At 40.5% G+C, this 26944-nt stretch overlaps 1 protein-coding gene across 3 annotated transcripts in view; it reads right to left on the bottom strand.

The window, feature by feature from the left end:
• The window catches only part of dscama (Down syndrome cell adhesion molecule a), a 188533-nt gene that overhangs the window by 32280 nt on the left and 129309 nt on the right, over positions 1–26944 (bottom strand). For 2 of the 3 annotated variants that reach the window (XM_041800575.1, XM_041800576.1), the window contains exons 4-11: positions 25688–25834; positions 21622–21900; positions 21229–21504; positions 19482–19778; positions 15151–15426; positions 11646–11924; positions 10159–10278; positions 7740–7919 (exon numbers count right to left, since the gene is read on the bottom strand). In XM_041800575.1, the coding sequence (XP_041656509.1) occupies positions 7740–7919; positions 10159–10278; positions 11646–11924; positions 15151–15426; positions 19482–19778; positions 21229–21504; positions 21622–21900; positions 25688–25834 (1854 nt within the window). Of the gene's footprint in view, positions 1–7739; positions 7920–10158; positions 10279–11645; positions 11925–15150; positions 15427–19481; positions 19779–20291; positions 20373–21228; positions 21505–21621; positions 21901–25687; positions 25835–26944 lie in introns of those variants that run through there. The other variant, XM_041800577.1, reaches the window with a different exon arrangement.

The raw sequence follows: 26944 nt of genomic DNA, 5'->3' as shown, positions 1-26944 counted from the left end.
GCTCCAAAAACGTTACAACTCAAATTCCAAAAAAGTTGGGACACCGTGTAAAAAGTAAAGATAAGAAAGCCATGACATTCAAATCTCTCAAACTTATATTTTATTCACGATAGAACATAAACAACATATCAGATGTTGAAACTGAACCATTTTACCATTTCATGAAATATACTAGCTCATTTTGAATTTGAAGACAGCAACACATACCAAAAAAGTAGGGATGGGGCACCAAAAGGCTGGAAAAGTAAGTGTTACTAGTGAAGAATAGCTGGAGGAGCAGTTTGCTAATCAGGTTAACTGACAACAGGTCAGTAACATGACTGGGTATGAAAAGAGCATTTTAGAGAGGCAGAGTCTCTCAGAAGTGATGATGGGCAGAGGTTCACCAATCTGTGAAAAACTGTCCAAAACTTGAAAGAACTGCAGTAAGAATCTACAGTTCATAATCATAATCATCATAATCATGACGGATTCAGAGAATCTGGAGAAATCTCTGCCAGCGAAGGACAAGACAAAAGGCTGAATATTGGATGTTCGTGGTATTTGAGTCCTCATTCTGTACTGAAAACCACTGCATGGACTCAGGAACACTTCCAGAAATCATTGTCTGTCAACACAGTTCCCTGTGCTATCAAAAAATGCAAGTTAAAACATAAAACATAGAAACATCTGGTAAACAGGACCCAGGATTGTTGAGCAGCTAGAATCCTACATCAGACAAGAATGGGACAACATTCCCCTCCCAAAACCCCATCATCCCCATCTCCTCACTTCCCAGATGTTTACAGACTGTTGTTAAAAGAAAAGGGGATGATAAACATTGGCCCTGTCATTACATTTTTTGGGATGTGTTGCTGCCATCAAGTTCAAAATGTGATATTTTTCATGAAATGGTAAAATGTCTCAGTTTCAACATTTGACATGTTGTTAATGTTCTGTTTTGTATGAAATATGGGTTTACAAGATTTGACAATTGTTGCATCCCAACTTTTTTCGAATTGGGGTTGTAGAACTGAACATGTGTAAACTGTTGCCACAGGTTGTACTGTAAGTGACCCTCCACTCTACTTCCTGTCTGTGTTTGAACATTGGATTAGTAACAACAGCAGTAAAATGTTTAACTTAAATGAGAAGTTTCTCTTTTATAGCATTTTGTAAAACAGACACCTGTACACTCACCTATACGCTCCTGTATATTTATACGGTAACATTACATTGTTTCATTCATGTGAGCCAGGAACTTAAATGTGTCAGTTTGTTTTCATCAGGGTGTAACAGCAGGGACTCACTCAGTATTCCCCTCTGCTCTACATGATTATTATTGTTTTGATTGAGAGACCCAGGCAGCAGAATTTTCACACTGTGCATTTGATGCTCTGAGGTGTCTAAAAGTGTATATCATACAATACATCATATTAATACTGCTGTTTATAGTGGTAACATTTGTAAGGAACAGACTGCACTGATTATAAAGTGTTTAAACCCCCATAAAGATTCAAAATGCTCCAAATCAACACCTAATTCAGAAGGAACAGGACCAAGATGTTCTTATTCCTTTATTTTTTAATTTTGGTCAGCAAATTTAAAAGTAGCTGCATATCTCAACCTATGACTGGGAAAAATAATGAGTTGATGCAGGTTATAATAGACTGAAAAGGCTTATTTAAGAGACACACATGACAGACATCCTCAGACAAAAAACAAACTGGTGGAGATAGTGGTTTTGATGTGTTTCAGCTATTTCTGCAGGCCACACAGCTGCTCAAACATAAACACAATGGCAATGAGGTTAACAAAATGTTTCATACTTTGCATCATTTTAAAGCATGTGGTCTCATACTCTATACTGCAATGATCAGTAGTATTTAAAATAGGTTGAAACTTAGAAAATGACATCTAGACATGTGCATAAAAGAGGCATTCAGTACAGATAAACTATCTACATTTTTTCCAACCACACCTTGCCACTTTTTTGTGCAATCTGGAAAATGTTCAGGAGTTTCCCTGCACTTATTTCTGATAAAAATAAAACATTAAAAAATATCAGATGCCTTGTTGACCCAGACTATGCCACATTAGTACACCGGCCTACAGTGCACACATAGATTTCCCTCAAAGTCTGATTCTCTCATTTTGTCAAATTTGTAACTGTTCAATACTTTTATTTTATTTTGTAAAAGCTGAGCTTCTGAATACAAAAACAGCCTCTTTCAATGCCTCTTCAGTGTAAAGATGCTCGTCAATACAACGCTGTGTCTGTGGCTTCCTAGCTGCTCAGTGTTACCCACAGGGCGCCCCCGCTCAATGGGGGCCAGACAGGAGAGGGCGAGCTGAGATGTGTATAGCTCCCTGCCCTGCAGGCACACTGTAAGTGGGCACTGGGGAGGAGACGGCGTGGGTGCGGGGGATGGGAAGAGCTCTGTGGCGATAGCACAAAGATGACTGGTTCACTGGCTGCCTGCATGCAATGTACTGAAATAATTCCCTTAGCTGCACAATTGGCTTGGACATGGAGCATGATACCGAATGTATGCCTGCAGACTGGGCGTGCGCCTGTGCAGAAGAGGGGGCAAGGAGCGAGGTGGGGAAGGAGGGGAGGGAGGGGGGGCTTGGATGCAGATGAGTAAATAAGATGAAAGAAATAGAGATCAGAGGAAGAGGGGACTCTCTCTGGTTGTGTGAAGGACGTTGTGCTGCTCAGTGACCACAAGACCGTTTACCACTTCTGTTCAGTGAAGCCTCATTAAGTGCTCGGCCCTCATTGCTGCGTCTGCCGACATTATGATGTCTAATAGGCTTGATTGGTCTTAATTGGCCCTGATAAACATTGAGTGGCTGTTGACTGACTCTGATAGCATCCGCTGTGGATTGGTAATGAATTGACTGAATTGCATCTGTTTTGGAGGTAGGGATGCTTGACTAGAAATTGCCAGAAAACCATTTGTTTAAGCCACCATCTGCAGCTAAGATCATGACACCACAAAAACTGGCAATGAAAATAAACGTAAACACAAGCATCTACTCATGCATGACTTGTGCAGCTAGTGCAAGCAGGCTGTTAGTGCAGCGGCGGTCTTCATGCAGGATGATGCATGGAGTATTATGACGAGACATTAGCCTATGCACAGACACTCATAACAATGAAAGTGCCAAGCTAGGACATCACAATAGCTGCAATTCATTTCCCGGGGAGTCCACCACAATGGCCTTGCAGAGTGGGATCTGTCTGAACTACTGCATTAGCCTCCCAGCCCATTACTCTTTTGTAATGGTTGCACTGTGCTGCACTATATCTGCACCTTTATGTTCTGTTTTTTCCATTAACGCCCGCACGCCTTTGTGTGCAAATGTCCATCTTTGTGTGCATGTGTTTGCTCACCTGTGCCACATTTATGACCTGACTGCATGCATGTGTCCTTACAATACATCTCAGGGTTTCTGATTGACTCTATTGATTGTCCACTGTTTGTTTACGGATACATCAAAGTGCACTCGGACAGCCAATAATACACAGCCAAGAACATACTATCCATCACGTGAGCACTTCAGCATGCGTCAGCCTGTGTTCCTCCCTAATTGGCTCCTAAGCCTCTTAAGTAGCTGCCAGCGCTCGAGTGGTGGCTGGCCTGAATAAACAACATGAAAACAGCACAGAGTGTACCCAACATCACAGAAATACAACCGCAGACTTTGAACCGGACCGAACACAGATTCCGCTGTGTGGCTCTTTAATACATGGAGAGGCTTTAAGGGTTAATGGGCTCTTCGTTTATGCACACAGAGATAGAAACACAAACGCAGGGCGAGATGAGGTGTGGCTCCCCTGGCACATAGGGGGAGTCGGGTTACCACAGAGCACAACGTCACAAATCAGGACAGGACTGCAATCACAACAACAGCCTGACACTTCAGGAGCACCTGAGGGACTCACACTCACATTCACGGACTCACACAGACCATAAGACAGAGAAAAGACAAAGATCAATAGAATAGACTTCAGTTGTAAAGTCACTTCTTCACTACTAAGCAGCAGCTTATGAGCCTGCAGAAAGGCAGCATGTTAACTGTTGATTAATCGTTATGAAGCATTTTTGAGCTGAAATAAGACAAATAGAGTGTTTGGGATGCATGCAATTAGTTGGCTAAACAGTTCAATTTAGACCCCTTTATCGAGTCAGTTAAACCAATTATTATGGGTAGACTGATAATTGGCCCGGCCAATCGAGACAAATATTTTGCATTTGACCGATTATTGGTATTGGTGGTGCTGTTTTATCTTACTGAGGAAATTAATGTAAGATGTGCTGTTTTTGCTTCACTGCAAGGTCTGTCTTCCACTATGGCTCTTAAGCCTGGGTACCGCTGACACAGTAAAGGTATGGCATCACTTTGTTTTCCTGCTGCTAATGTGGTGCACTGTGCCTTTTCTTATGCTGATGGACTTAGGGATAAATTGTTTATTTTTACTTCATTTTTTGATAATGAAATTTTACTTTTTCCCTAATGAGTACAATGTTCATCTAAATATTTGGGACACATTAGTCCCAAATATCGGTTATCTATCTCATCAACTACTGATGATCAGTGTCAGTAGAGGCCCTGAAAAACCAACATCAGTTACCCCCACACATTGTCAACATTTATTGTCCGCTTAGGCCAGGGGTGTCCAAACTTTTTCCACTGAGGGCCACAAATTGAAATATATAAGAATGGTGGGGCCACTGCACCTTGAAGATGTTAAAGTTATAAACCAGTCTAATGTAGATTAAGATGTTCTCAGTAATTGAGTGTGCTCACATGGCTAGTCAGTGGCTGACAAGGCAAATAGCCAATCAATTTAGGATTTTGGGGAAGCCAGTTGGATTTTAGGGGGACATGGCCAGCCCTGGCCACCACTGGCTACGCACCTGTAACACTTTTGGTGCTGCTATTTAGTAGGGTAATTAATCAGGGCATTATAAATCAAATAATGTTATTACTTTGGTTGCCAATATGTTTAACATTTACAGTGTCATCTTAGTGCAGTCACAAATAAATAAAAACATCAATTCTTCTTGTCAAAATGTTTGTTTACAGAATTAGCATGGTAGTACTGCTTTGTGCTGAAACTAATAAGTACAATACAGGCAAGCCAAAGCTTCATGTATTAACGTGGGCCATATTTCATTTTATATTTAAAATTTTCTAAGGGCAAAACAAAGGGGGGCCATGGGCCGCATTTGGCCCCCGGGCCATAGTTTGGACACCCCTGGCTTCTAACTGCACCACTTATATTCACTACTGCATCAATTTATAGTTGCGTTTGTCACTGAAATGTCATTAAGGTAATAGCTAACTTTAAAAATGATGAGTTAGGGTATGCAGATGGTTGGGTGGCTCAAGGTGTGCACCGTGTACGTGGGCAGCCTAGGTTTGAATCTGGCCTGTGGGCCTTTACCGCATATCTCTCATCCCTGTTTCCCAGTCTATCCACTATCCTCAGCTATCTAATAAAGGCATGAAAAGGCCAAAAATAAATATATTTAAAAAAAAAAAAAAGAAATGATGAATTAAGTATTAACTAAAACTTTACTAAAAAAGTGAAATCATGCTTGAACTCATTTAAAATTTGACTGTGCAACGTTTACTTGTACTGGAGCAACATTTAACCAGGAGCATCTAAACTCTGATTCATGTAATGGAGTTGTGAACTTTGTTCATCACTGTTTTTTTTTTTTACATTTTCTCAAGTAAATAAACCCAGAAACAATACTTCATCTGAGTATGCCTTATTCTTTTATGTGGATTAAAGATGCAGAGCTCTTTCCATATTGATAAAATGTGAAGCCTGGTTGTGAATTGCAAGTAGGCTATTAAAGACACTGACATAATCAATAAGAAATTGAAAAAAGGAAAACTGTTTAGTTAATTATGCATCATATGGATAAAATCCATATCTACAAAACAATATACATATTTCTACCTTCTTCTCAAATATTTTTTCCCAACATTGTGGGTTCTTTCAGCATTATGATCTCTATTTTATCTAGAAACAACACAAAACAATATTAAATTAAAAAGTATCCATCCTCTGATTACAGTTATTATCCTTATGTTTAATATTAAAACCCCAAACCCATTCCTAATATTTACTTTCTTTCATATTGATGCACTGACTTTTCCCTTTATATCTTCTTGCTAGTACTAAGAGCAGACCTATCTGAGACATGTTTGCTTTTTTCACTGAATGAAGGATGTAAGGAGCTTTGTTGTGATTTTACAACATGTGTGCAGCATTTGCAGAATGATATTATGTTCTCAGGTTTAGAAATAGCATAGAATAACAACAGCAACAAAATAGACTTTAGAAAATGAACTGCAAAAGAACTATACTTACAAATACTCAAGCTAAACAAGTGCATACAAACAAAGAAACAATGTCCTGACTTTTGCAATGTAAACAGGATGTGTGTGTGTGCAATATTGCACTGTTTTCAAAATTGCAATATTGCTTTTGTGGATGTGAATAAATGTAAAAAATATAAATTTGCTTTACCGCAGATATGACAAAATTTAAAAGTGAAATCTTATTGTTATAAGAAGAAACACAAAAGATTTAGGAGAACTTTAAGTACACTACAGTAGGTCTCATAATATGACTCCTCATTGTAAAACTGTGAGAACATACGGGCCAGCTAAGACTCAGTGTCTGTTTCTGCACATATGTGGCCTGAGAAGGAGCGTGGCAGCCTGCGTGCAGACAGGACGGGTCATGACGGAGCCGTAGCCTATTTGGCTGAGACTCACAGACAGTGAGACTCTCAGCAGGGAGCGCTCTGCTCGGGCTTGATAAGAGTCATGGGGGCATAAGCCACATCCAGCAGTGACTGATCAAAATGAGGACCCAGACTCTGCAGACACACAAACATGCAAATCCATAATCACTACCAAAAGCTCAAACTCCAAAAGGGGTGAGTTTCTGTTGAATTCTGATATACATTATTTGTGACGCTGTGTTGTTGGTGCATCGGAGGAAATATGCAGACTGTGAAATTCCTGATTTTAGCAGCTTGAATTCTGGGCAGCTTGGGTGAATTAAATCATGTATCAGACTCTCATGGATTATTAAATGATCTATCATCCTCAAGAGGGCAGCGTTCTTAATTTAAACATTCTATTAGCCATAAAAATGTGCAATGTGTGCAGGAATTCAAAAGTAATGAATTCAGTGACATAAACATACATTTAGATTGCAAGCAAAGGTTTTTGTGTGTCTTAAAGATTAAATGTATTATTTTTTTCTGTAGAGAATACATGCATTATAAGGAGAAATGGACTAAAAGGATGAGAGAAGAAGGACATGGGATAGGTTGGATTGGACATGGATAACCTTTTCCTCCTCCATCCCTCAGCCCTCTTTTCCACATGGCAGCTCCTGCCTGCATGCAGAATTCAGGGCTTAATGGAGGGGAGCTAAGTCCTTGGCTACACAGCGGATAAATGCTGTACTTTCTCCAAAAAGATGCGTTCGGTGGCAGTGGCTTTGTGTGCCGCTTTCGTGGGATTCATTCAGGCAGAAGGCACAGGCCAGCGACCATGACGGCATCTAGCTGGTGGCTTCACTGTCACAGATGAAGCCAGTTCAACTCACTTAACCTTTGTTCTTCAGTTTAAACTTTAATGTTACCTGAAGCCCTGAGCAGATAAAATGTACAAACATTCTCTGATTTAGCTTGTGTTTGTCTTCTCATAGGACTTACTTTTGACGTTGAGATACATGGACTTGCTGACATCGGCTCCCACGTCGTTGCTGACTCGACACAGGTAGAAGCCGCTGTCCTCTTCCAGCACATGCTTGATGAACAGAGAGCCGTTGACCAGGACCTCGATCCTGAAGCCTGAGTTAAGGGGGATGGGTTTGAACTGGGGGACCCCAGCACCTGGAGAAGACAAGTGGAGTTAAAAATTAGGGAGGAAGGGTTTGTTCAAAATACAGGAAAAGATTTACCACATGGGCAACATCTAACTCTGTTATCAGAGAGGATGAGCACTTTCAGTCAACTTTAAAACATTCAGGATGACTCACTAGCTCGCAAAATGGTTTAACCAACTTGTGGGGTAACTGTGATTTATCACATTTAAACTACATGTTAAAAATCAATTATTTTGCATCTCAACACTCACATTTTTAAGTCCATATTGCCAATATGAAGCAGTTCTGTTTCTTGATTTGTGAATCAAATGAAGCCAGGAGGCTTCATTTTTATGCAGATAACTCTAAATGAGTGCTGCACTGCTATACCAGCATGGTCTAAAACTAGGACTTAGAGCAAGAAGACCGCTTTAAAGAGCTTTTAATATTAGATACAGTGTTTTAAACCCAAAACACACTGGCGCTATCCATCACGTCACATGACGTGCATCAGTTGTCCACCTTAGCTAAAACAGACAGCAGCAAGTCAATGGTCAAACTCTGGAACTGTCTGCCCACGTCGATCCGTTGTTTTGACTCGGCTGAGTCCTTCAAAAAACAGTTAGACATAAATGTTCAGACAGGCTTATGGATAATACTATGCTCCTTGTCAATCTACTGTAAATGACTTTTACCTTGTTGTACCAGTAATTGTATCTGGTCACTGTTTTTGACATTGCTTATTTTTGGCTCTGTTTGTTTTTTGCTTCTTGTGTTGTGCTTCGTTTCATGTAAGGCACTTTGTGACCTCTGTCTGTGAATATTATAAATAAATTTATTTTAAGAGTGAAGTGCATTTACCCCCCCCCCCCCCCCGAAATAAATAAAAAAGAAATTGTTATTGATTAATAGAAAACAAAAAAAGATTATTTTATTTTTATCTTCTATTTTGCAAATTATTTTAGACTTGTACACTGGGTTGTCTGTGAGTTTATGGTGAAATTAATCATTCTTGAGCCTATTTCAGACCGAAGTATTTGCAACACCAGGAAACAACTGCAGAACATCCCTGGCGTTGGTCGCAGCTGTCTGAACTGGGCAGTCATGGCTTGAATCAAGCTGTCTGATGATTCAGTTCATCTTACAGCTGGTTGCTGGACATTGCAAGAGAGGTCTCACTTTGAAAGGCCATAAAAACCACCAAACACTTGTTCAAGTAGAATATTTCTTTAGATAGCATCATGCTGGGAATTTAGGAAATGATTACATCTTTGATTACTAATCACATGGAAAATTAAGCCTGATAAACACTCCTGTCCCATCCATCAGCTGTGCACATAAGCAGGATGCACAAAATAATAAACTGATGCAGAAAAATTTAAATACAATAAAATTAAATAATATAGATTTACATCCTTTTAAATTGAGTGTCTGTTAGATTCAGTGCAATGGATGCATGCATCGTCTGCCTTGGTTGCAGTGGTGTGCACAGACTCTATTTCAAAATGTTGTGGATAAGCTTGTTGAAAGCAGTTGAAAGTTTCAGCTTATCTTGTTACAAATCTTTGGTCTGATTTCAGGTGTCCTAATTTTACATCACAGCTAGAGCAGAGAGATGCTACATTGAGTAGCATTGATGTGCTGCTACTGTAGCTTAACTGCAGCAGGTGCTAAAGCTGAGAGTACAAAATAGCACATGATGAATATAAATAAAAGCTTTATGTCTAAATGTTGGACTTTAATCTCATTGTGATTTAACGTGTTAATGCTGGCAGCCCTGGTTGTAACTGACAGTTATGAGAGCATTGCACATCCGAGCCCATGCTGCTCCTGTTTGTTTAGAAAAAAAAGCCCTGTTGATGTGGCCGTCCAGGATAACATTACATAATCTTACTGCTATTTCCTACTCCCAGAGAAATAACAGAAGCTTCTCCTTGAACTGCTCCTGTTTTCTGTCTCTGTGCTTGTTTGGACCTGATGTGGGTGTTATTATGTATTCAACCTCAAGGCTGTGGACATTATGTTTGTTGTGTTGGCATTTGTGGAAAAAAAAAAAAAAAAAAAAACGGCATCCAAAGCAGAAAATAAGTTCGCTGGAGGACAAAAAATCTGAACAAACAATCCAACAGATAGTCAGAGGAGGAGAGAGGAGAGTTCGAGTGAAACACTTTCACCAAACCTGGAAGGTAGGATACTGACAGTTGGTACTTATGCAACATGTAAGCTGATATTTATTTATGTACGTGTATGTTAATGTGCATGTTTACCTTTAGAGTACTCCCACTGGATGGTAGGAACAGGATAGCCTTGAGCTGAGCAGTTCAGTATCACAGCTTTGCCATAGATACCGTCCTGGTCCTTTGGTTGCACCACGAATTTTGGAGGAACTGAAAATCAAGAAGACATCGGTTTACCACACAAGACAATTTGATTTTATCTGCGGGTCACTATCAATTACCGCTAATGGATCATAGCAATGTAATCATATTCAAGAAGGAAGGAAAACCTCGAATCATAAACAGCTGTAACATTTAAGGCAGATGTTGAATGACCAATCTGACACTGATCAGGTCTTTCATCAGTCTTCAGGATTTACTCTGTATTTATCTCAAGTCTTTTATTGTAAGTGCGGGTTTCCTCAACATTTTCTATCACAAAAGTCAAATTGTCCATGTGTCTGAATAACTTTAAGATCCTATTGGATATCAAATTTGCATTATGCAGAAACATGTTTTATCACATAAGCTGGGGACACACTGCACAACTTTCACAGTCTTTACAGATTTTGCAAAGACTAGGAGTACACACTAACAGACTGGGTTCAGCAGATTTTTGTATGACGACTGACAAACAGGGGATCACACACTTAACAACTGCGCCTGATGAGGGATCACAGACTACATGATTTGGCAAGCCAACTAAACGCATCAAACTCCTGCGAGGGTGACAATATTTCCTGTCACCCACCATCTCTTTTTCATTGGCTGTTGGTGACACGTGTTTGCTCTGTAATTGCTTCACACAACCCAACTGCATCCAGATTTGGCTCAAAAAATTCCAACATGTTTCACTGACTGCGACTTTGGTTGGGTTTGGTCTGTTCCACTCACACCCTTGCTGAATTGGACAGAGCTTGTGTGACATTAGCCGTTTGGTTACAATAGGTGGACTCAAGCAGCTTTTCAACTGAACTTGGGTCCTTTCCTTTCCTTTCCTTTCCTTTCCTTAACTTCCCTTACTTTCCCTTCCCTTTTATTCACTTTACCTCCCCTTCCTTTGCTTTGCTTTCCATTCCTTTTCCTTTCCTTTCCTTTCCTTTCCTTTCCATTCCTTTTCCTTTCCTTTCCTTACTTTCCCTTCCCTTTTATTCACTTTACCTCCCCTTCCTTTGCTTTGCTTTCCATTCCTTTTCCTTTCCTTTCCTTTCCTTCACTTCCTTTACTTTCCCTTCCCTTTTATTCACTTTACCTCCCCTTCCTTTGCTTTGCTTTCCATTCCTTTTCCTTTCCTTTCCTTTCCTTTCCTTTCCATTCCTTTTCCTTTCCTTTCCTTACTTTCCCTTCCCTTTTATTCACTTTACCTCCCCTTCCTTTGCTTTGCTTTCCATTCCTTTCCCTTTCCATCCTTTCCTTTCCTTCACTTCCCTTTTATTCACCTCCCTTTCCTTTGCTTTCCTTTCCTCTCCTTTCCAACTTCTCTTTACCGTTCCTTTCTTGTTTTTCCTTTACTTTTTACTCTCACCCTCATTCCTCACCTCTTACGATGAGCTGGCTCTGATGCTCCACGGCGGCGGCCTGATTGCGTGCGATGCAGGTGTAGTTGCCGTTGTGCATTAATGTGAGGTTGGAGATGCGCAGGGAGCTGGTGAAGTCGATGTTGTCTATAGTGACGCCCAGGCTGGCGGGGATCGGTCTGCCGTCTTTCTGCCAGGTGATGAAGACAGGCTGGTCTCCGGACATGACCACGCAAGGGATGAAGACTCGCTGGCCGATGGAAAACCGAGGAAACTCAAACGGATGGATGGTGGGTGGGACTGGGAAAGAGATATGCAGATTAATTTCACCTTCGGCATATAAATTGGGTTTAACAACAGCAAATATTGCTCCAACCTAATCCCCATTCAGTTTCATATAAAAAGGCAGCAGGTTAATATATATGTCATGGCTGAGCTACTTATAACACACTCCCACTGCATGTCATTTTGTCACATCTCTCTTTCTGTCACCTCTCTCCCTGTCTGAAAACATTAGGCTGTGATTCTGCATAAATGAGAGAAATATTTTATTAGCTCTCTGCACACATAGCAGCTGAATTCTCTCTCAAACAACATGCATATAACATTCTCCCTCACTCTCTTTGCTCTCTGGGGACACTGTAGCCATCGTGAGAACCAGATGCTTTGGAAAATTAATGATTTAAAATAACATTGGAATAAGCGGCACTTCAGCGCTTATTTAATTCACAACAAAATAGGCATAATAGGCTCCTGGGGATTCCCTCTCGGCAGCGCTGGAATGCTAAGCAGCCGAGAGGCAAATTAGTTGAGGCGGAATGGCGGCATAGCTTTGTCTACGCTGTGTGATTTCCCCCTCGCACACTCGTTAGCACGTCGAGACCCGCCAGAGAGAGGGAGAGACAAGGAGGAGGGGGTGTTTGCCCATCCGACATTTCAAATTATGCAGCGTCATTGAAGGAAGAGAGCCATCTGAGGTTATCATCATGTGGCTCAGCTCTGCACCGCTGCATATTCAAATGAGGCCCGTAAGCAGGCCGGGATGATGGAGATGCTGCTCTGCTATCAGTGATGTGAGTCTGTTTCTCTTACAGGTTGTGACTTACAACTAAAGCTCCTCATATCTGTGTTTTCTGCCACAAAGAAAGTAGATACTGACCTGATGCTTTAATGTATCTTAAATGCCAGATGGAGGGACGCAGGGTCAATGTGGGGACAGATGAACTGATTTTATTTTACTGTCCATAGATAATTTACTAGGAAGTGTACACAACAAATACCAGGCTGTGATACTTTGTGTTTATGCATCTCAAATAAATGATTTATCCTGCTAAAGTCATCTGAGTCATAATTTTGATGAACTATAGATCATTGAAGTCAGCTACAGCCACAAAACCATGAGTTTTTCTCTTAATATCTGACTTACAAGTGTGGATCTGCCTCCACAAAAGTCATTATTTGGGTCAGAAGTTGAGATGGCTGCTTTTTTAATAACTTATTGTCAGTTAGATCTCAGCAATCTTTATTTTTGTTTTCTCTCAGCACATTTTTAATTGCATCCTTGTACACAGATCAAGGTAGTTGCATGACAGAAGGTAGATTTCACAAACATGTCTTGAGACCCCCCCCCCCCAGAAAACATCTCAAATAAACAGGGATGCATGATATCATGATATTGGTGTTGGAAGATGTTTGCTTCAAGGTGAATCTATTCATCAAAATTATCTAATTTCTGCTGTTATTGGCAGTAAGTGCCAATAACTTTGTGAAATTTTAGCCAAAACCAACAGACCCATATCAGTTAAAATCTTTAGTTGAATTCTTATTTCTTACATCCTATGGTGCATTTAAAAAAAATGAGAATATAGCATGGTTCAAGAAGGCTTCAGAGTCAAGTGCTGCCATAAAGTTGAGATCAGCTGATATCACACAAGTCCCCTTCAGCTGACGGCCAGCTGATTTGTACTAAGCCCACTATTGGCTAATCGCTTTGCTGCTATCTCTGCAAGCTGCTTATTGTAACCCTCCTCCACCCCAGCTCCTCTTTTATTCTGCCGACTTTATCAATCAGTCAGTGATTGATTCTGCTTCACTCCCTGCCTCAGGTTTTCCTTGTAGGCACAGGAAAGGCAGAAATGTGTACTGTTCCTGCTTGGTGCTTTCCACGTAAGTTTGTAGAAGGGCAGGGGTCCCGCACCACCAAATTTAAACAATGGCAATAAATGAGAAGTAATAACTGCTAGAACAACATTTATACCTGCATTTCGTGTGTTTTCCTGACAAAGTGCTTGTGACTTTACTGAAGTTGTAGGTCTGAACTACATTTAAATGTCAATACCGACACTGGTATTGGCCCTAATGACTTTTTAAATGTTGGCAGATCACATGCCGGTAAAAATCTAATATCGTGCATCCCTACAAATACATTGTTTTCAGTGGTGCCCAATGGTATTGCCCCCTTTTCATATGTAAGATAAGCTGAACCACCCCAGGACTCAGAAGAAAAAACATGTTAGATTGTTGTGAAAATTCACATGAAATTTAACTGTTTTCATTAATTAAAATTTCAGTATAATAGGCCTCTGTGATTGACTGGCGACCAGTCCAGGGTGTATCCCGCCTCTCGCCCAATGACAGCTGGGATAGGCTCCAGCCCCCTTTGACTCAAAATGGAATCAAAATGGAATAAGGGGTATAGAAAATGGATGGATATAATAGGCCTAACAGTGTTAATTTCGTCAACTAAAACTATGACTAAAAATGTTTGTCAACAGCCTTTATTTCAATGACAAAAACTAGACTAAGACTAACAAAAATAGATCTGTAATGACTAAAACTGACAAAAAGTAAATTTAGTTCCCGTCAAGATGACTAAAACTAGACTTAAATGTAATTTAGTTTTTGTCAGACATTCAGAGTTCATGATATTTCTGTACTGGTGGTAAATCTGTCAAAACAATGCATCTGTAGCTGTAGAAAGCAGGGACCCAAGGTTTAGCAGAGTGCAGAGAACACACTAACATGATTTGGTACCAGATTTAGGCAAGAGAATAAATGCTTGGACTAAAAGCAAAGACTAAAAATGTGAGGACTTCTTATGGACTAAAACTAGAGCTGAAAAGGGTAGAAAAGACTAAAATGGGACTAAAACTAAAAGACATTTAGTCTCAAGACTAAGACTAAAATTAAAAATAGCTGCCAAAAATTAACACTGAGGCCTAAATCACCAGAACACCTTTGAAACACATGCTTTATACAGCTCAGTTGTGGTTAGTGTGATGGATACCATAATAAAGGGCTTCAGGGGCTGTGAGCTGGGATTAAGCCCCCTTTGGACCATATTTGGATAACCATGACCTGGATGAAGACATAGCACCTAGGACTTCATTTGGCACTATAATATCAAAACTGGTGTTGATGTTGAAATTTTAAGTTTACATTTCTGGTATTTTAACAACGCTACAACAAAGAACCAAAAGTCAAAGCTTCACACTGAACTGAAGACAGATAATGTTGTAGCTCATACCTTTCACAGTTACGTAGACGCTCTGGTGAGTGGAGAGCTGAGGCTGCACCAGCACGTTACAGGTGTATTCTCCTTCATCCACATCCTTCTGCACGTCAAACAGCTTCAGGGTCCCGTTGTTCTCGAAGGCCCGCTGCCGGTGGTTGTAGGGCAGCAGGTTGGAGTCCTTGTACCACTTGATGGAGTAGTACGGGTAGCCGATGACTCGGCAGTGGATGTACATATCCCGACCAGCGATGGCAGTGAGGTTTTTCATTGGTCTGATGCTGGCAGGCCCTTGAAGGACACATTGGAGAGACAACTCTCTTAAAATGATTTTGAGGCGGAGGTGGTGGAAGAATAGTAAGTTGTGCTGTATTGTGCGTGTTTTTGAGACACCACAAAGATAACATGCCTTGATTCATTCTGATATTGAATGTGTTAACACTACAAACTTTAATTTAGGAGTTTAGGCTGCCTGACTAAGATTTAGATGAGAAATCAGGCCCAGAATCATTAGCAGCAGCTTAGATCTGCTTTGTTTTCTTCATTCTAAAATTGCCTTTCCCCCAGTCAGAACCAGGGACTTGTGTTCCCTCCTTTTACCTTCTGCTCCCACCTCTTTGGCGCTGACTCTGATTGCTTCTGACAAGCACTAGAGAGGAATGTTCCCTTTCCCCACTCATGAAGCTATTATCAAAACCATTACTCATGTTCCCGGCTTTCACACACACTTGTGAAAAACCAACAGAATAACCAATGGGCTTCCATGGCCGGGTGTCTATCAGGGAAATGGACTGTCAGGCTTCTCTTCAAAGCACTGCAGAAGACAGTTTAACTGGGCTCTGTAGTGTGCTTTGAGCACAAGCATGACGTGGGTTGCTACTCTCTTTAGCACGATTAAGGAGCCAACGATGTGAGAAACAGTCATTACACTTTCTCCACAATGGCACCTGTGGAGATTTATCTTCATTGCTTGGCTGCATTCGGCATCCGCAGACCCTCGCTTAAGGGCTACAGGATCGGCCTATTTAGCCTTACAACATGCACGAGTGAACACAATCAAATTAAACCAATCAGTGTGCAGAAAATACCTTTCCCTCCCTGCAATAGAGAAACACTAATAGCCTTTGCACCACGCACAGAAAGCCTGAGCGCCCCAGTATTACCGCAACATGACATCAGAGATCCAGCCAACCATGTCCGTGTTCAGAGCAGATCTCACTGCACTCGCATACTGGAGCTGAAGGTAAATCACCCTGATGGTGCCCTGATATGAAGCTATCAGCAGGAGTTAGATGGGATGCAATAGAAAGATTGGAGCTCCTGGAAATTTATTTTGAAGTAGTAATAGATGACCTCAAAGTAGGGTAGGCATAAAATCAGAAGCAAAGTAAACAGTCATACCTGCAGAAACCTGAGTTCAAAATGGCTCCTTTTTATATTGAGACCATTTCTCAAACCAGTGAAGCTATGGCACATTCTGACTGATATCTACCTACTTCAGGTAATGGTGCATGTGAAAACCAGCATAGTGCAGCCCTGAATGTTATGTTAGAGTCCTAAGAATCAGAATAAGATGAGGAACAGTGCCTAGCTATCCTTAAATATCAGTATTGGTCACATGACCGGTGGTTTAAAAAATGCAATGCAATCTATATCATATCATCATTTAGCACAGACATGTAATTAGCCCTAGCTGGTGCGTTATTCTCCACACATGAGGCAGCTACTCAAAGTTGGATGCAAACAGGCCAATTATTAACTTGATGCTAACACATTGGGAAATTGCCAAAAACAGGCTAACAGAGTTAGCAATTCAATCATGACATCTTTAACTTCGAATCAATCTATTTCAATGTACACAGTTAAGTAAAACAGATTGCTTAAAGGTGCTTAAGTTAAAGGTGTTTTCACATCAGGCATGATTGTTTGATACTGTGCTCGAGCCAGGTTGCCTCCCTCTCCTCCTCTGGTCTGTCTAATACAGTGGGAGTAGATGCCAGTATGTGCATAGCTGGTTTGCAAATCTGTTTAAGAACACAGAAAAAAAGAAGAGACAACCGTGGCGGGTTGGCACTGATTTGTGCTCTGTCCAGACAATGGAGTCCATCCCACTCCTACAGATGCTTTTGTTATTTTTGAGCAGCGAGCAAAGACCCTCTTCCGCAGTTACAGTGTTGCTCAGAGGATGAAATCAGTCTGTACTGCAAAGATTTTATGTAGAGAAAGGATGCATTTATTATTGCCTTTGCAGCTGTACTCACTGACCGGTGCCCTGTACATGAGACCACCTTTTCATGCAGACTCTGGCATAGGGGAAATGCGGGTTCACACTGGACTTGGGACTTTGGGGTCAAGTTTACAAGTATCCAGGCCAGGGTCCTTGTGTGAATCCACCCTGAGAGACGTTGTTACTGTACAGTTGTATCATTGATCAAAAGTTGGTGGCCTGTGGGCTGAATCAGTTTAGCCCAAATTATCAGCAAATCAAGGGGGTGTGTCCTAACACGTGTCAGTCAGATAAAGGCATACCTGACATGCCAGATAGACTGTTTAATGAATTCGTTGCATGGATACTAAATAGTTCACTTTCATCTGAGAAACCTTCAATACAAAGTGTTTGGGAAGGGCAGGATTTTTCAAAAAATTCTCAAAGAGTGATTGGACTAACGTTCTGTCTGCTGGTAACTAACCTGAGCTAAGCAGGCAGACGCTGTCTTAGTTCACGAATGGCGGAACTAGTTTGTGGATCAAACTCATGCCGAGGCCAAAACATCTTCACTGCTAAAAAGGCTTTCAGTGTGGTGCTTTGCTCCTTTCTCCAACAAAAAATAATTTCCAGATTTTATAGAAAACTGTCGCTAAAGCTATATCTGAGCTAAGGGCTTCACAAGGTGCAGTCATTGCTACTAGCTTGCAATACAACTAAACCCTGCATGTAGCTATTGCAAACTCATGGTGAAGCAGGATGAGAGAAGAATTAAAGCATCTTATCCACCAAGAATAGCTTTTGGTGTGGCTCTTCCTTTAATAAAATGTAGTCTAGTTCTGATAAAACTGCTGTTATACTATAACAACAGTCGAGCTAATTGCTACACCAATAGCAGCCATTACTACAAACCCGCCTCATCCTCCTAAAATGACGCTGATTGGTCTGTCAGTTCTCAGACCTGATTAACCAAGACTGGATCTTTGCAAGACATATATGTGTGTGGAGACGTTGAATCTGCCCAATCCACTGGCTTTGCAAGGTTACAGCTGTGTTTTGGCTGTGAAAAAAATAAGCTCATTCAGAGATATTACATGTATCTCTACCACCATTGGGTTAGATTGCTATTCCAGGCTTCTTAACATTCAAAACAATCTGTTGAACGCTGTCCAAAGAAGAGTTTTGTCATTTTTATATAAGAAAGGAAGGGCTCAGTTGTCCCTGCATACAGTCTAGCTTAGATGCTGATATTAGCTCTCCAAACATTTAACACAACACTAGCTCTGAGATAGTGTTATGTATTCATGAAGCCTAGGTTTCTCTCAATGAGACAAAACAAGACTGGCACTCAACACTCTCAATGTGATCCACTTTCCATGGTTGCAATGGTCAACATTTGGCCTTTACATGGAGCAAATGCTAGCCATAAGCAGCTAAATAACTGCTGTGTGACTACTTCTGGCATTGGATTGCAAATTAAGTTCAAGATTTCACATCCAAACAATAACATTTCAAACTTCATGACAGGAACGTTTGCTGATACTGCTATGAAAAAATCTCATATTGAAGTTGAGGTTTATTTTCTGTACATTTAAAATTCAAAACTGCAAAAAACTCCTGATTTACAATAACTATTTGTTGTATTTCCAGTATAAAATTCTCTTTAGACTTCCTATAAGCCTTTTTAACTGACAAGTCTTGATAAAATCTAGTTTCAAGATAAGGGCAAGCATGTTTTATGTAAGTTTTAAAATGAAATACAAGTCTTATTTCAAGAGTAATCACACATACATTTTTGTAGAGTAACTATTTTGTTCGTAAAACCCTACATTTGGTTTAAGAGGCCTACACACTGACCCAGGACAGTATGACAGGAGGACTTCTACAAAAGACTGTGAAAGAAAATCTCAATTTCTACACTAGAGGAAATACAACGAGGCTTTTAAATCTACTCTCTAAATGTAAGAGGGACTGGCAGCAAACTGAAAACCACTTCACAAACTTAGCCAGGCATTCTTTCAACATCTGCACACTCAGGTGCGTCCATCATAGCAATTAGAGACTGTGTAAAACAGAATGAATCAAGGCATGTTGATATGTATATGTGATGATGTGTTGGAAGAGTTGATCTGACAAGCACCTCTTACGTTTATTCGCGCCTGGTAGGAAACGGTCCCGGCGGAGTTGTTGCAGATGCAGCGGTACACCCCACCATCAGGAACCTGGGTCTGGCTGATGTTTAGGTGGCTGACCACATGGCCCTCTGTGTTGGTGTAGTGGGAGATGCGATGGCGGCTGTCCCGAATCACCGGCTCATCATCCAGAGTCCACGTTACCCGGGGTTCTGGCGTGCCCTTCACCGTGCATGACAGCGACACAAACTCGTTGATGTTGTAGACCTTCTCGCTGAATGAAGCCAGAATCTTTGGGGTACCGTCTGAGCGGAGGAAGGAGAGCCAAAGCAACTTTCATGTTATCAAAACCTATACAGAGAATTAGAATCCATATAAAAGAAACACTTCTTTGCTTCAAATTCAAACATTCTCCCATGCTTCTGCCCAGCAGATTAATACAGCTCATTTCTCTTGGCCCACAACATCATTGATAATCAATATTCTCCTTTTATTGGCGGTCATGGGAGGCAAACACTGCAGCAAACAAGCTCATGTAACAGTGTGAAGCCCATTTCAGAAAATCTCATTTTGCTGATGCCATCTTGGTGTTTAAGAGGACACAAAATTTAACATCATGAGAGTGTTGCTAAAGCTGAGACCCTTAAATCTTAAATCTATATCACTGTATTGCATTTTTTTAAATTTATTTTTCTTACAGTTTGCCTTTGCTGTCTAGAGTCATTAGATCGTGTTTGAGGCTGGCTACACACTGGCTGATTTTAAGGCTGATTTACACCAAAACGATGGGAAGGAGTTCCCATATTTGAGGCTCTTACCACCAATCATTTATCCAAGTAATCCACAACAGTGTGGTGTCACTAAAATCTAAAATCTTTGGTTGCTAGCTCAAATTTCACAAACTCATGCTCCAACCGTTCACCTCTAAATCCGGTTGCTTCTAGTTGTGAAACTCCCACTCTATATTTTCTCTGTGTGCGTACGAAACTTTCTCTGTAAGCTCAAAAGCTCAAGGCACGTTTCTGGTCTTGGATTGTTGTTGAAAAAAAAAAACTGTTAAAAAACAGGTGCAGGGTGGACCAATCATGTTTGCTCTGCCTGCTGTTGCTATGCTGTTCTGCAGGAGACATTTGCCTTGATCTCACTGAGATCAGTGCAAACTTCACACATTGTTGAAGTTTTAAAGCCAAAAAAATCACAAAACTTTAATAGTAATATTAAAAGTCTATAAAAGATATCAAACAGGGAATCCAGTTAAATTAGCAAATAGTTTGTCTACTTTTTAAAACAAAAACAAAAAACATTTGGAGGGCCTAAGAAAACAGGCCATAGCAAACATTATAGGTAGATCCTTTGCCTGTTTCTTATTGGTTGGTTCATTAAAAATCCAAAAGCAGAAATATGTTATGAGCATGCAGAGAAAGTTTCGTACGCACTCAGAAAAATAAGAGTGGCAGCTGCAGAAGCAACCAGATTTGGGGAGATGCTTCGAGCACAAGCAAAGAAACTTTGAGCAAGAATTTAAAAATTTGAGAGCAAGCAAAAATTTGCGCTGTAACAGAGAAAATCTAAGCACAGGTAGGCAGTTTGTAACTCAAAGGCAATTTAAACACTTTTCTTATTTGTAGCAAAAATTAAAAACTGCAATGTGCTTGCAAGAAAATTGCAATCCACTGTGCCCCCTTACTCCAGTCCACACAGAATCTGTACCATAAAAGCCACATATCCTCAAGAAAACCACTGTGAATTCCTGACCTTCCAGTATGACTTGGACAAAGTCCTGGGCGGACATCTTTCCATGCCGGGCAAAGCACTGGTAGGCTCCTCCATCGCTCTTCGCCATACCCGCCATCACTAAGTTCTCTCTGTGCTGTCCTGTCATACGAACGCTGTTACTGGGGTAGATGAGCTCTCCGTTTCGATACCAGGACAACTGGTACTCCTCAGAGCCGGTGACGCTGCAGGACAGGGACACCTGGCTTCCCACGCTGCCCTTCACCTTCCGTGGGCTCACCACCACCTTCAGGGGTTCTGTGGGTTAGAGGAGTGAGATTCAGGCGCTGATTTAAAGAAATGAATGTTAAAATAAATTGAAAACGTGTAGCAGCCTTAAAACACCTAAATGCCCACCAGTTCTTGTGTACTAACCTTTGACCTGCAGCCTGCCCACCACCTCGGCGTTGCCGTACCCGTTCCACACCTCACATACATACGTCCCTGTGTCGCTGGGCTGGGCTCTCTCTATCAGCAGGCCTGTCACACTCTGTCTGTAGCGCGTGTCGGGCTCCAGTGGCCGGTTGTCCTTTAGCCAGCGATATTTGGGCGCGGGGTGACCGGAGGCTTTGCAGGGCAGCTCCACTCGATGAGACGCCATCACCTCACGACGCTCGAAGCTGTCCAGGATGTGGGGCGCTGAATTGGTGGGGTCTGAAGGAAGGAAAGAGTTGTTTTGGTAAGAACTATGAAGAATTTCAATTTTTACTTCAGAGTAAATGCTTTTATATAATCCTTGACTGGAGAATCCTCATTGCTATGGATTCATACACCTCAGTGGGTGCTAAAGATAATTTGGTGTCTGATAGCTAAGACTGCATACAGAGGTGATCATGGATGCCTTCATCTGGACTGGTTTGGTAGTGTAGAAGCAATGCATACTGGAACCCCATCGAAGACCACCCCATCATTTTTTATCGTGTGGTTAAGTCAATCTACACTGTCTTGACTTGGTCTGATAAAGATTATGACTTGGCTTACACCTATTCAACAAAAGATCCTTAATATATAACCTAAGCATCTCCTCTGATTAGTAAAAGTGTGTTTAAACCAAATGTATTAGCTTTACAACACTAGCGTATCCATTTTAACCTAAGACAACATGACATTTAGGGTTATTTTCAGCTCTTGTCAGAGCCACAGAGGACACTATGGCTGTTTTCAGCGGCTGTTTTGTCTCCACTTGACGAGAAAAATGATTTTCATGTTAACATTTCCCCTTTTTAAATGGTTGAAGGGACAGAAGGACATTTTCCATCCTGAAGCCCTCCCCCTCAGACATCGCTGGCACGAATCTAATGACCTTTCTCACATGTCTCACCCTCTTTAATTCATGTGTTTTTTTCCTGTCACTTTTTATTCCGTTCATATTGTGTGGGTTTATTTCAACAAGCATAAAAACGTGTCCATATGCTGCAGTTGTGTTGCAAATGCCTTTAGTGAAACCGACCAAAACAGACATTTAAAACTAGACAGGATCTGCAGATGAACTAAAGAAACCATTTCAGTGAGTATAGACCAAGGTTTGATAGGTTTTTGTGCTTGGATAGTTAAAAATATTCATTTGGTTCTCTTTAGTTCTGCTGTAAGAGTCAGTTATACAAATGATCATCATTATAAACTAGGGATGCAAGATGTTATTGGCAGTAAATCGGCATCGGCCAATAATAGCTTAAAAAGTTAATTATCAATATCGGCCAATAGTAAAATGTATGCCCGGCTGATAATGTGACCTCGTTATTAAGCACACTCGATGACGCCGGATGTGCGCCAACAACAAACTCAACATGTCGGCTGTTTGGGAGAAGATTTAGGAGTGGGAACAAGACAGTAAAGTAGCTGTTTGCATCGTTTGTAAAGTACATGTGATGCAACAACACACCTATAACACCACCACTTTAATTCTGCATCTTAAAAAACGTCACCCCGATGACAACAAGGACTCTTAGGATAAAGAATGACAAGGGAAAACTCATCAGCGGCCTCTACTTGAGTCATTCAACCAAGCTAAAAAATACAGCAGCGACCACCCAAAGGTAAGGAGCTGAGCAGGAAAATCATTGATTTTATAGCTCTTGATAATCAGCCTTTCAGTGTGGTGGAATAAACGGGCTTCTGCAGGCTAATGATGCATTTAAAGCCCCACTACGTTACAATAGGCGCAATTGCAGCCACTTTTGATAACAGGTTTCAGATGTGGAAAATAGAGAAATAGAACATGCATGTCATGCTACAGTGCGCCAAACATGGCAAAGCAATGATGGCCTCCGCCGTGCCAAGTCCATTGTGCATGGTGTACACCCTGCAGCTGGCTGTTCATGAAAGTGTCCTGTCTCCAGGATTGGAGATGTGGGTGTCACTGTGTTGTTACAGAGCTGTTTACAGTGAAATGCCCATTAAACTTAGTTGCTTAGTTAGTTTTTGCTGTTTAAAGCAGAATCAGAAGTTCTACTTAAGTTGAAGTTTTATTTCTTTTGTTTATCTTGAGTCTCAAAACTTTAAAATCACATTTAAGCCCTGAATATAGCTAGATTTTTTGCATTTAAGAATCCGTCTTTTTGTTGTTGTTGTTATTTAAAGCACTTTGTCAGGAGTATCTCAGGGAGCCATCCTGCAAACTGGCTGAGTAATAAGGAGAATCAATCTAAATGTATAAGCTATTTGTTTTTGCACCGTGGAGCTCAGTGTCAGCAGGTTGTTTTGCTGCTTTTTATTGCCCTCAAAGATGCAGATGACTTTGGCTGTACTGTTAGAAATACATGTAGCATGTAATATACATGTAACCCAAAGACATTACTGTAAGTTTTTCATTAGTGTATAGCTGTATTTGAAAAAAAAAACAAAAAACATTACATCCTTCATTTCTGATAAAAATCTAATGTTTTGTCTGTTTCTAAAAAAATAGACTACCAATAATAAAAAAATATAAATGGAATCAATATTTTTTACAGTGGAAAAAATGTAATTAAATTTCAGAATCGGTATCGACAAAAACAAGTTTTAAATATTGGTTTATCGGATATCTGCAAAAAATCCAATATTGTGCATCCCTATTATAAAAGAATAAATAATTCCAGATTGCAGATGTGTTGTAGTTTTGTAAACCAGCCTTGTACTGATGCATTACTTCCCTACTCTACACCAGGGGTTCTTAAACTTTTCAGCTCACGACATCCAAAATAAGGTGCCAGAGACCGGGAACCCAACTGTACCTGAAGGTGGTTGAAAACAGTCACGCACATTCAAGAATAGTCATGTGCAGACAAGGTGGCCCAAAATGGGGGATAAATGGTAAGGCTTTCTGGGGCCCAGACCAACTGGGGGACAATGAAATTGGCCAAATGGTCCATTGTAAAGTAAGACTGTGATATCCATATTTTCTGTTTTTACGTGAATAATAACCAAGCTTATCAAAGGCAACAATATTAAACCATCTTAAAAATGTGAATCCCTTTTCTTAAAAACAGAATTAGAATGGGTTAGAAATGTCAAAAATTTGATAAAAGTGCTTAGAAATTGGGGAAAAGTGGCAAAATGGACATAAAAAGTGGTAAAAGGGGATAACAGTGGTGACAATGACTTATAATGGAGCAGAAATGGGATTAAAAGGTGGGAAAAATTGGTTTAAACTGGCAAAATAAGTTTACTGGTAGAAAAAATGGCAGGAAGTGGCAGAAATGGAATAAACTACCAAAAATGCGCATAACAAATCATGAAATTTGGTCAAAATTGCAAAAAAATTGGTGTAAAAAGCTGTGACACAAGGTTAATAGTGGCAATAAAAGCATGCAAAATTAGATGGAAAGTTGCAAGACTTGATTTAGAAGAGGCAAAAATGTGAAGATAAAGTGGCAAAAATCGGAGGGAAAAAAATGGCGAAAACGGGTTAAAATATGGCTACATTGGTGTGAAGTGGCAAAAAGGGGTAAAAAGATGTACAAATGTGCACAAATTTTGCCAAATTGATAAAAAGTGGCAAACAAAAGGGTTAAAAAGTCGCATCGACATTAGAAACCAATAATAGTTTCACACACTTTTCAGCTCCAAAATGAAGAAATTGTAAGCCAGGATGCTCAACCAGTACTACTGACCCAGCACACACACAGTGATGTTATCAATACTCACAACTGGGGAGGGCCCATTCTCCAGCTTTGTCAAAGGGCTAAGCCAAATCTGCCTGCATGCAGACTTACTTTTTACTGAGTTTTTAAAAACGTTACATTGATTACAGCATAAATCTCATCAAATGATCGTGTTCTTTTTACATTTAACAAATTTTATGCACATATTTTTCATAAAAAATAGTCAAATATACAGTTTGACATTTTTAGAAAAATGTTCTTTTTTTAAGGTGTTTGGTGACACCCTCTGGTGACCTCCAAAGGGGTCCTGACCCCCAAGATGAGAACCACTGCTCTGCAGGACATTTTGGCTGTCTTACCTGAGACGATGAGGCGGGCGCTATTGCTCTGTCGGGTCTCTCCTGTGTACCGATGGCGTGTCATACACCTGTAGTTGTACAGCCCGTCCTCCATTTGCACATCCAGGATATACAGGGCTCCCGTGGATGTGATGAGAAACCGTGACACTGTAAACAGAGAGAGACAACAAATTTAGTCACTGAACTGGACATTACAGTATCTGGAACAATCTGCAAACTGATTTTAAACTAAAAACTTGGTTATTATGCCTTTGAAACGTTTAGTGAATTCTCTTGAGTCCAGGATTCTGAGTGCAGAAGTTTTAACTGAACAGTTTAATGTCGTTTAAATCTACTGAATGAATGTGATTGCTTTGTTTTAAACTGCATGTTGCTGCAACTATTGAACCAGATCATTACAGTGGCTGACAAGTGCAATTAAGGGTGTTTTAGCATTAGGCATGATTGTTTTGTATTATGCTTATTGCTCCCCCTTCGTCCTCCACGTCTAGTCTGCAGCATGTGCAAAGTTGGTTTTTAAATTTAGTCAGAAGAAAAAGAAAAAGGAAGAGACAAGCACGGCAACTTCTCCGGTCGACATTTGTTTAAGCTCTGTGCAGACCATTAAGCCCATCTTACAGGCTACTATGGATGGTGTAACTACTCTGAGATGTCAACAGTATCTTTCTTAATACTTCCACATCTACTGTGTCTGACATCTCTTCATTAGTGCATGCCCATATGATCCTGTTATGTTAAATTGTTATATGTGCATGTATTTCAGCCAATGCTAGAGAAGCATGCTGAGAAACAGAGTGTAAAAATGTCTCTTTTGAAAGATTATATAAGAAGTTTTTCTTCTTATTTTTATCAACAAACTGTTTCACCACTAAAGGCATAGGGTCCTGGATCTAGACTTGCCTTCATTTGTTAAAGCATGCTTTAACACCAGGCCAGTAAAAGGCCTACCCCTTTAATTGGGATGTGCTTTTATTAGAAGGTTTATGGTCATTAACTAGAGCTGAAAGGCCGTTATACTGTACATGACAAGAGCAAACACAGGATCAACTGTCTGGGAGTTTCATCTTCAGAGATGTCTATCGTTTTATATGAAATAATATCCTACACTTCTACAGAAGAAGCACACTGTGTATTCATTCATATGCACTGGAAATAGCCACCTTACACATCCTCAAAGCAGAAAATACAGAAAATCCAATTTTGAAGTCTCTTAGCAAATATTTGCAAGTCAAGTGAGGTACGCAGCTCTGTGTGATC

Source organism: Cheilinus undulatus, linkage group 12 (assembly GCF_018320785.1).
Source record: "Cheilinus undulatus linkage group 12, ASM1832078v1, whole genome shotgun sequence".
Classification (NCBI taxonomy): domain Eukaryota; kingdom Metazoa; phylum Chordata; class Actinopteri; order Labriformes; family Labridae; genus Cheilinus; species Cheilinus undulatus.
Note: the sequence above shows the minus strand (reverse complement) of the source record. Positions and strands in the feature narration are given on the sequence as shown.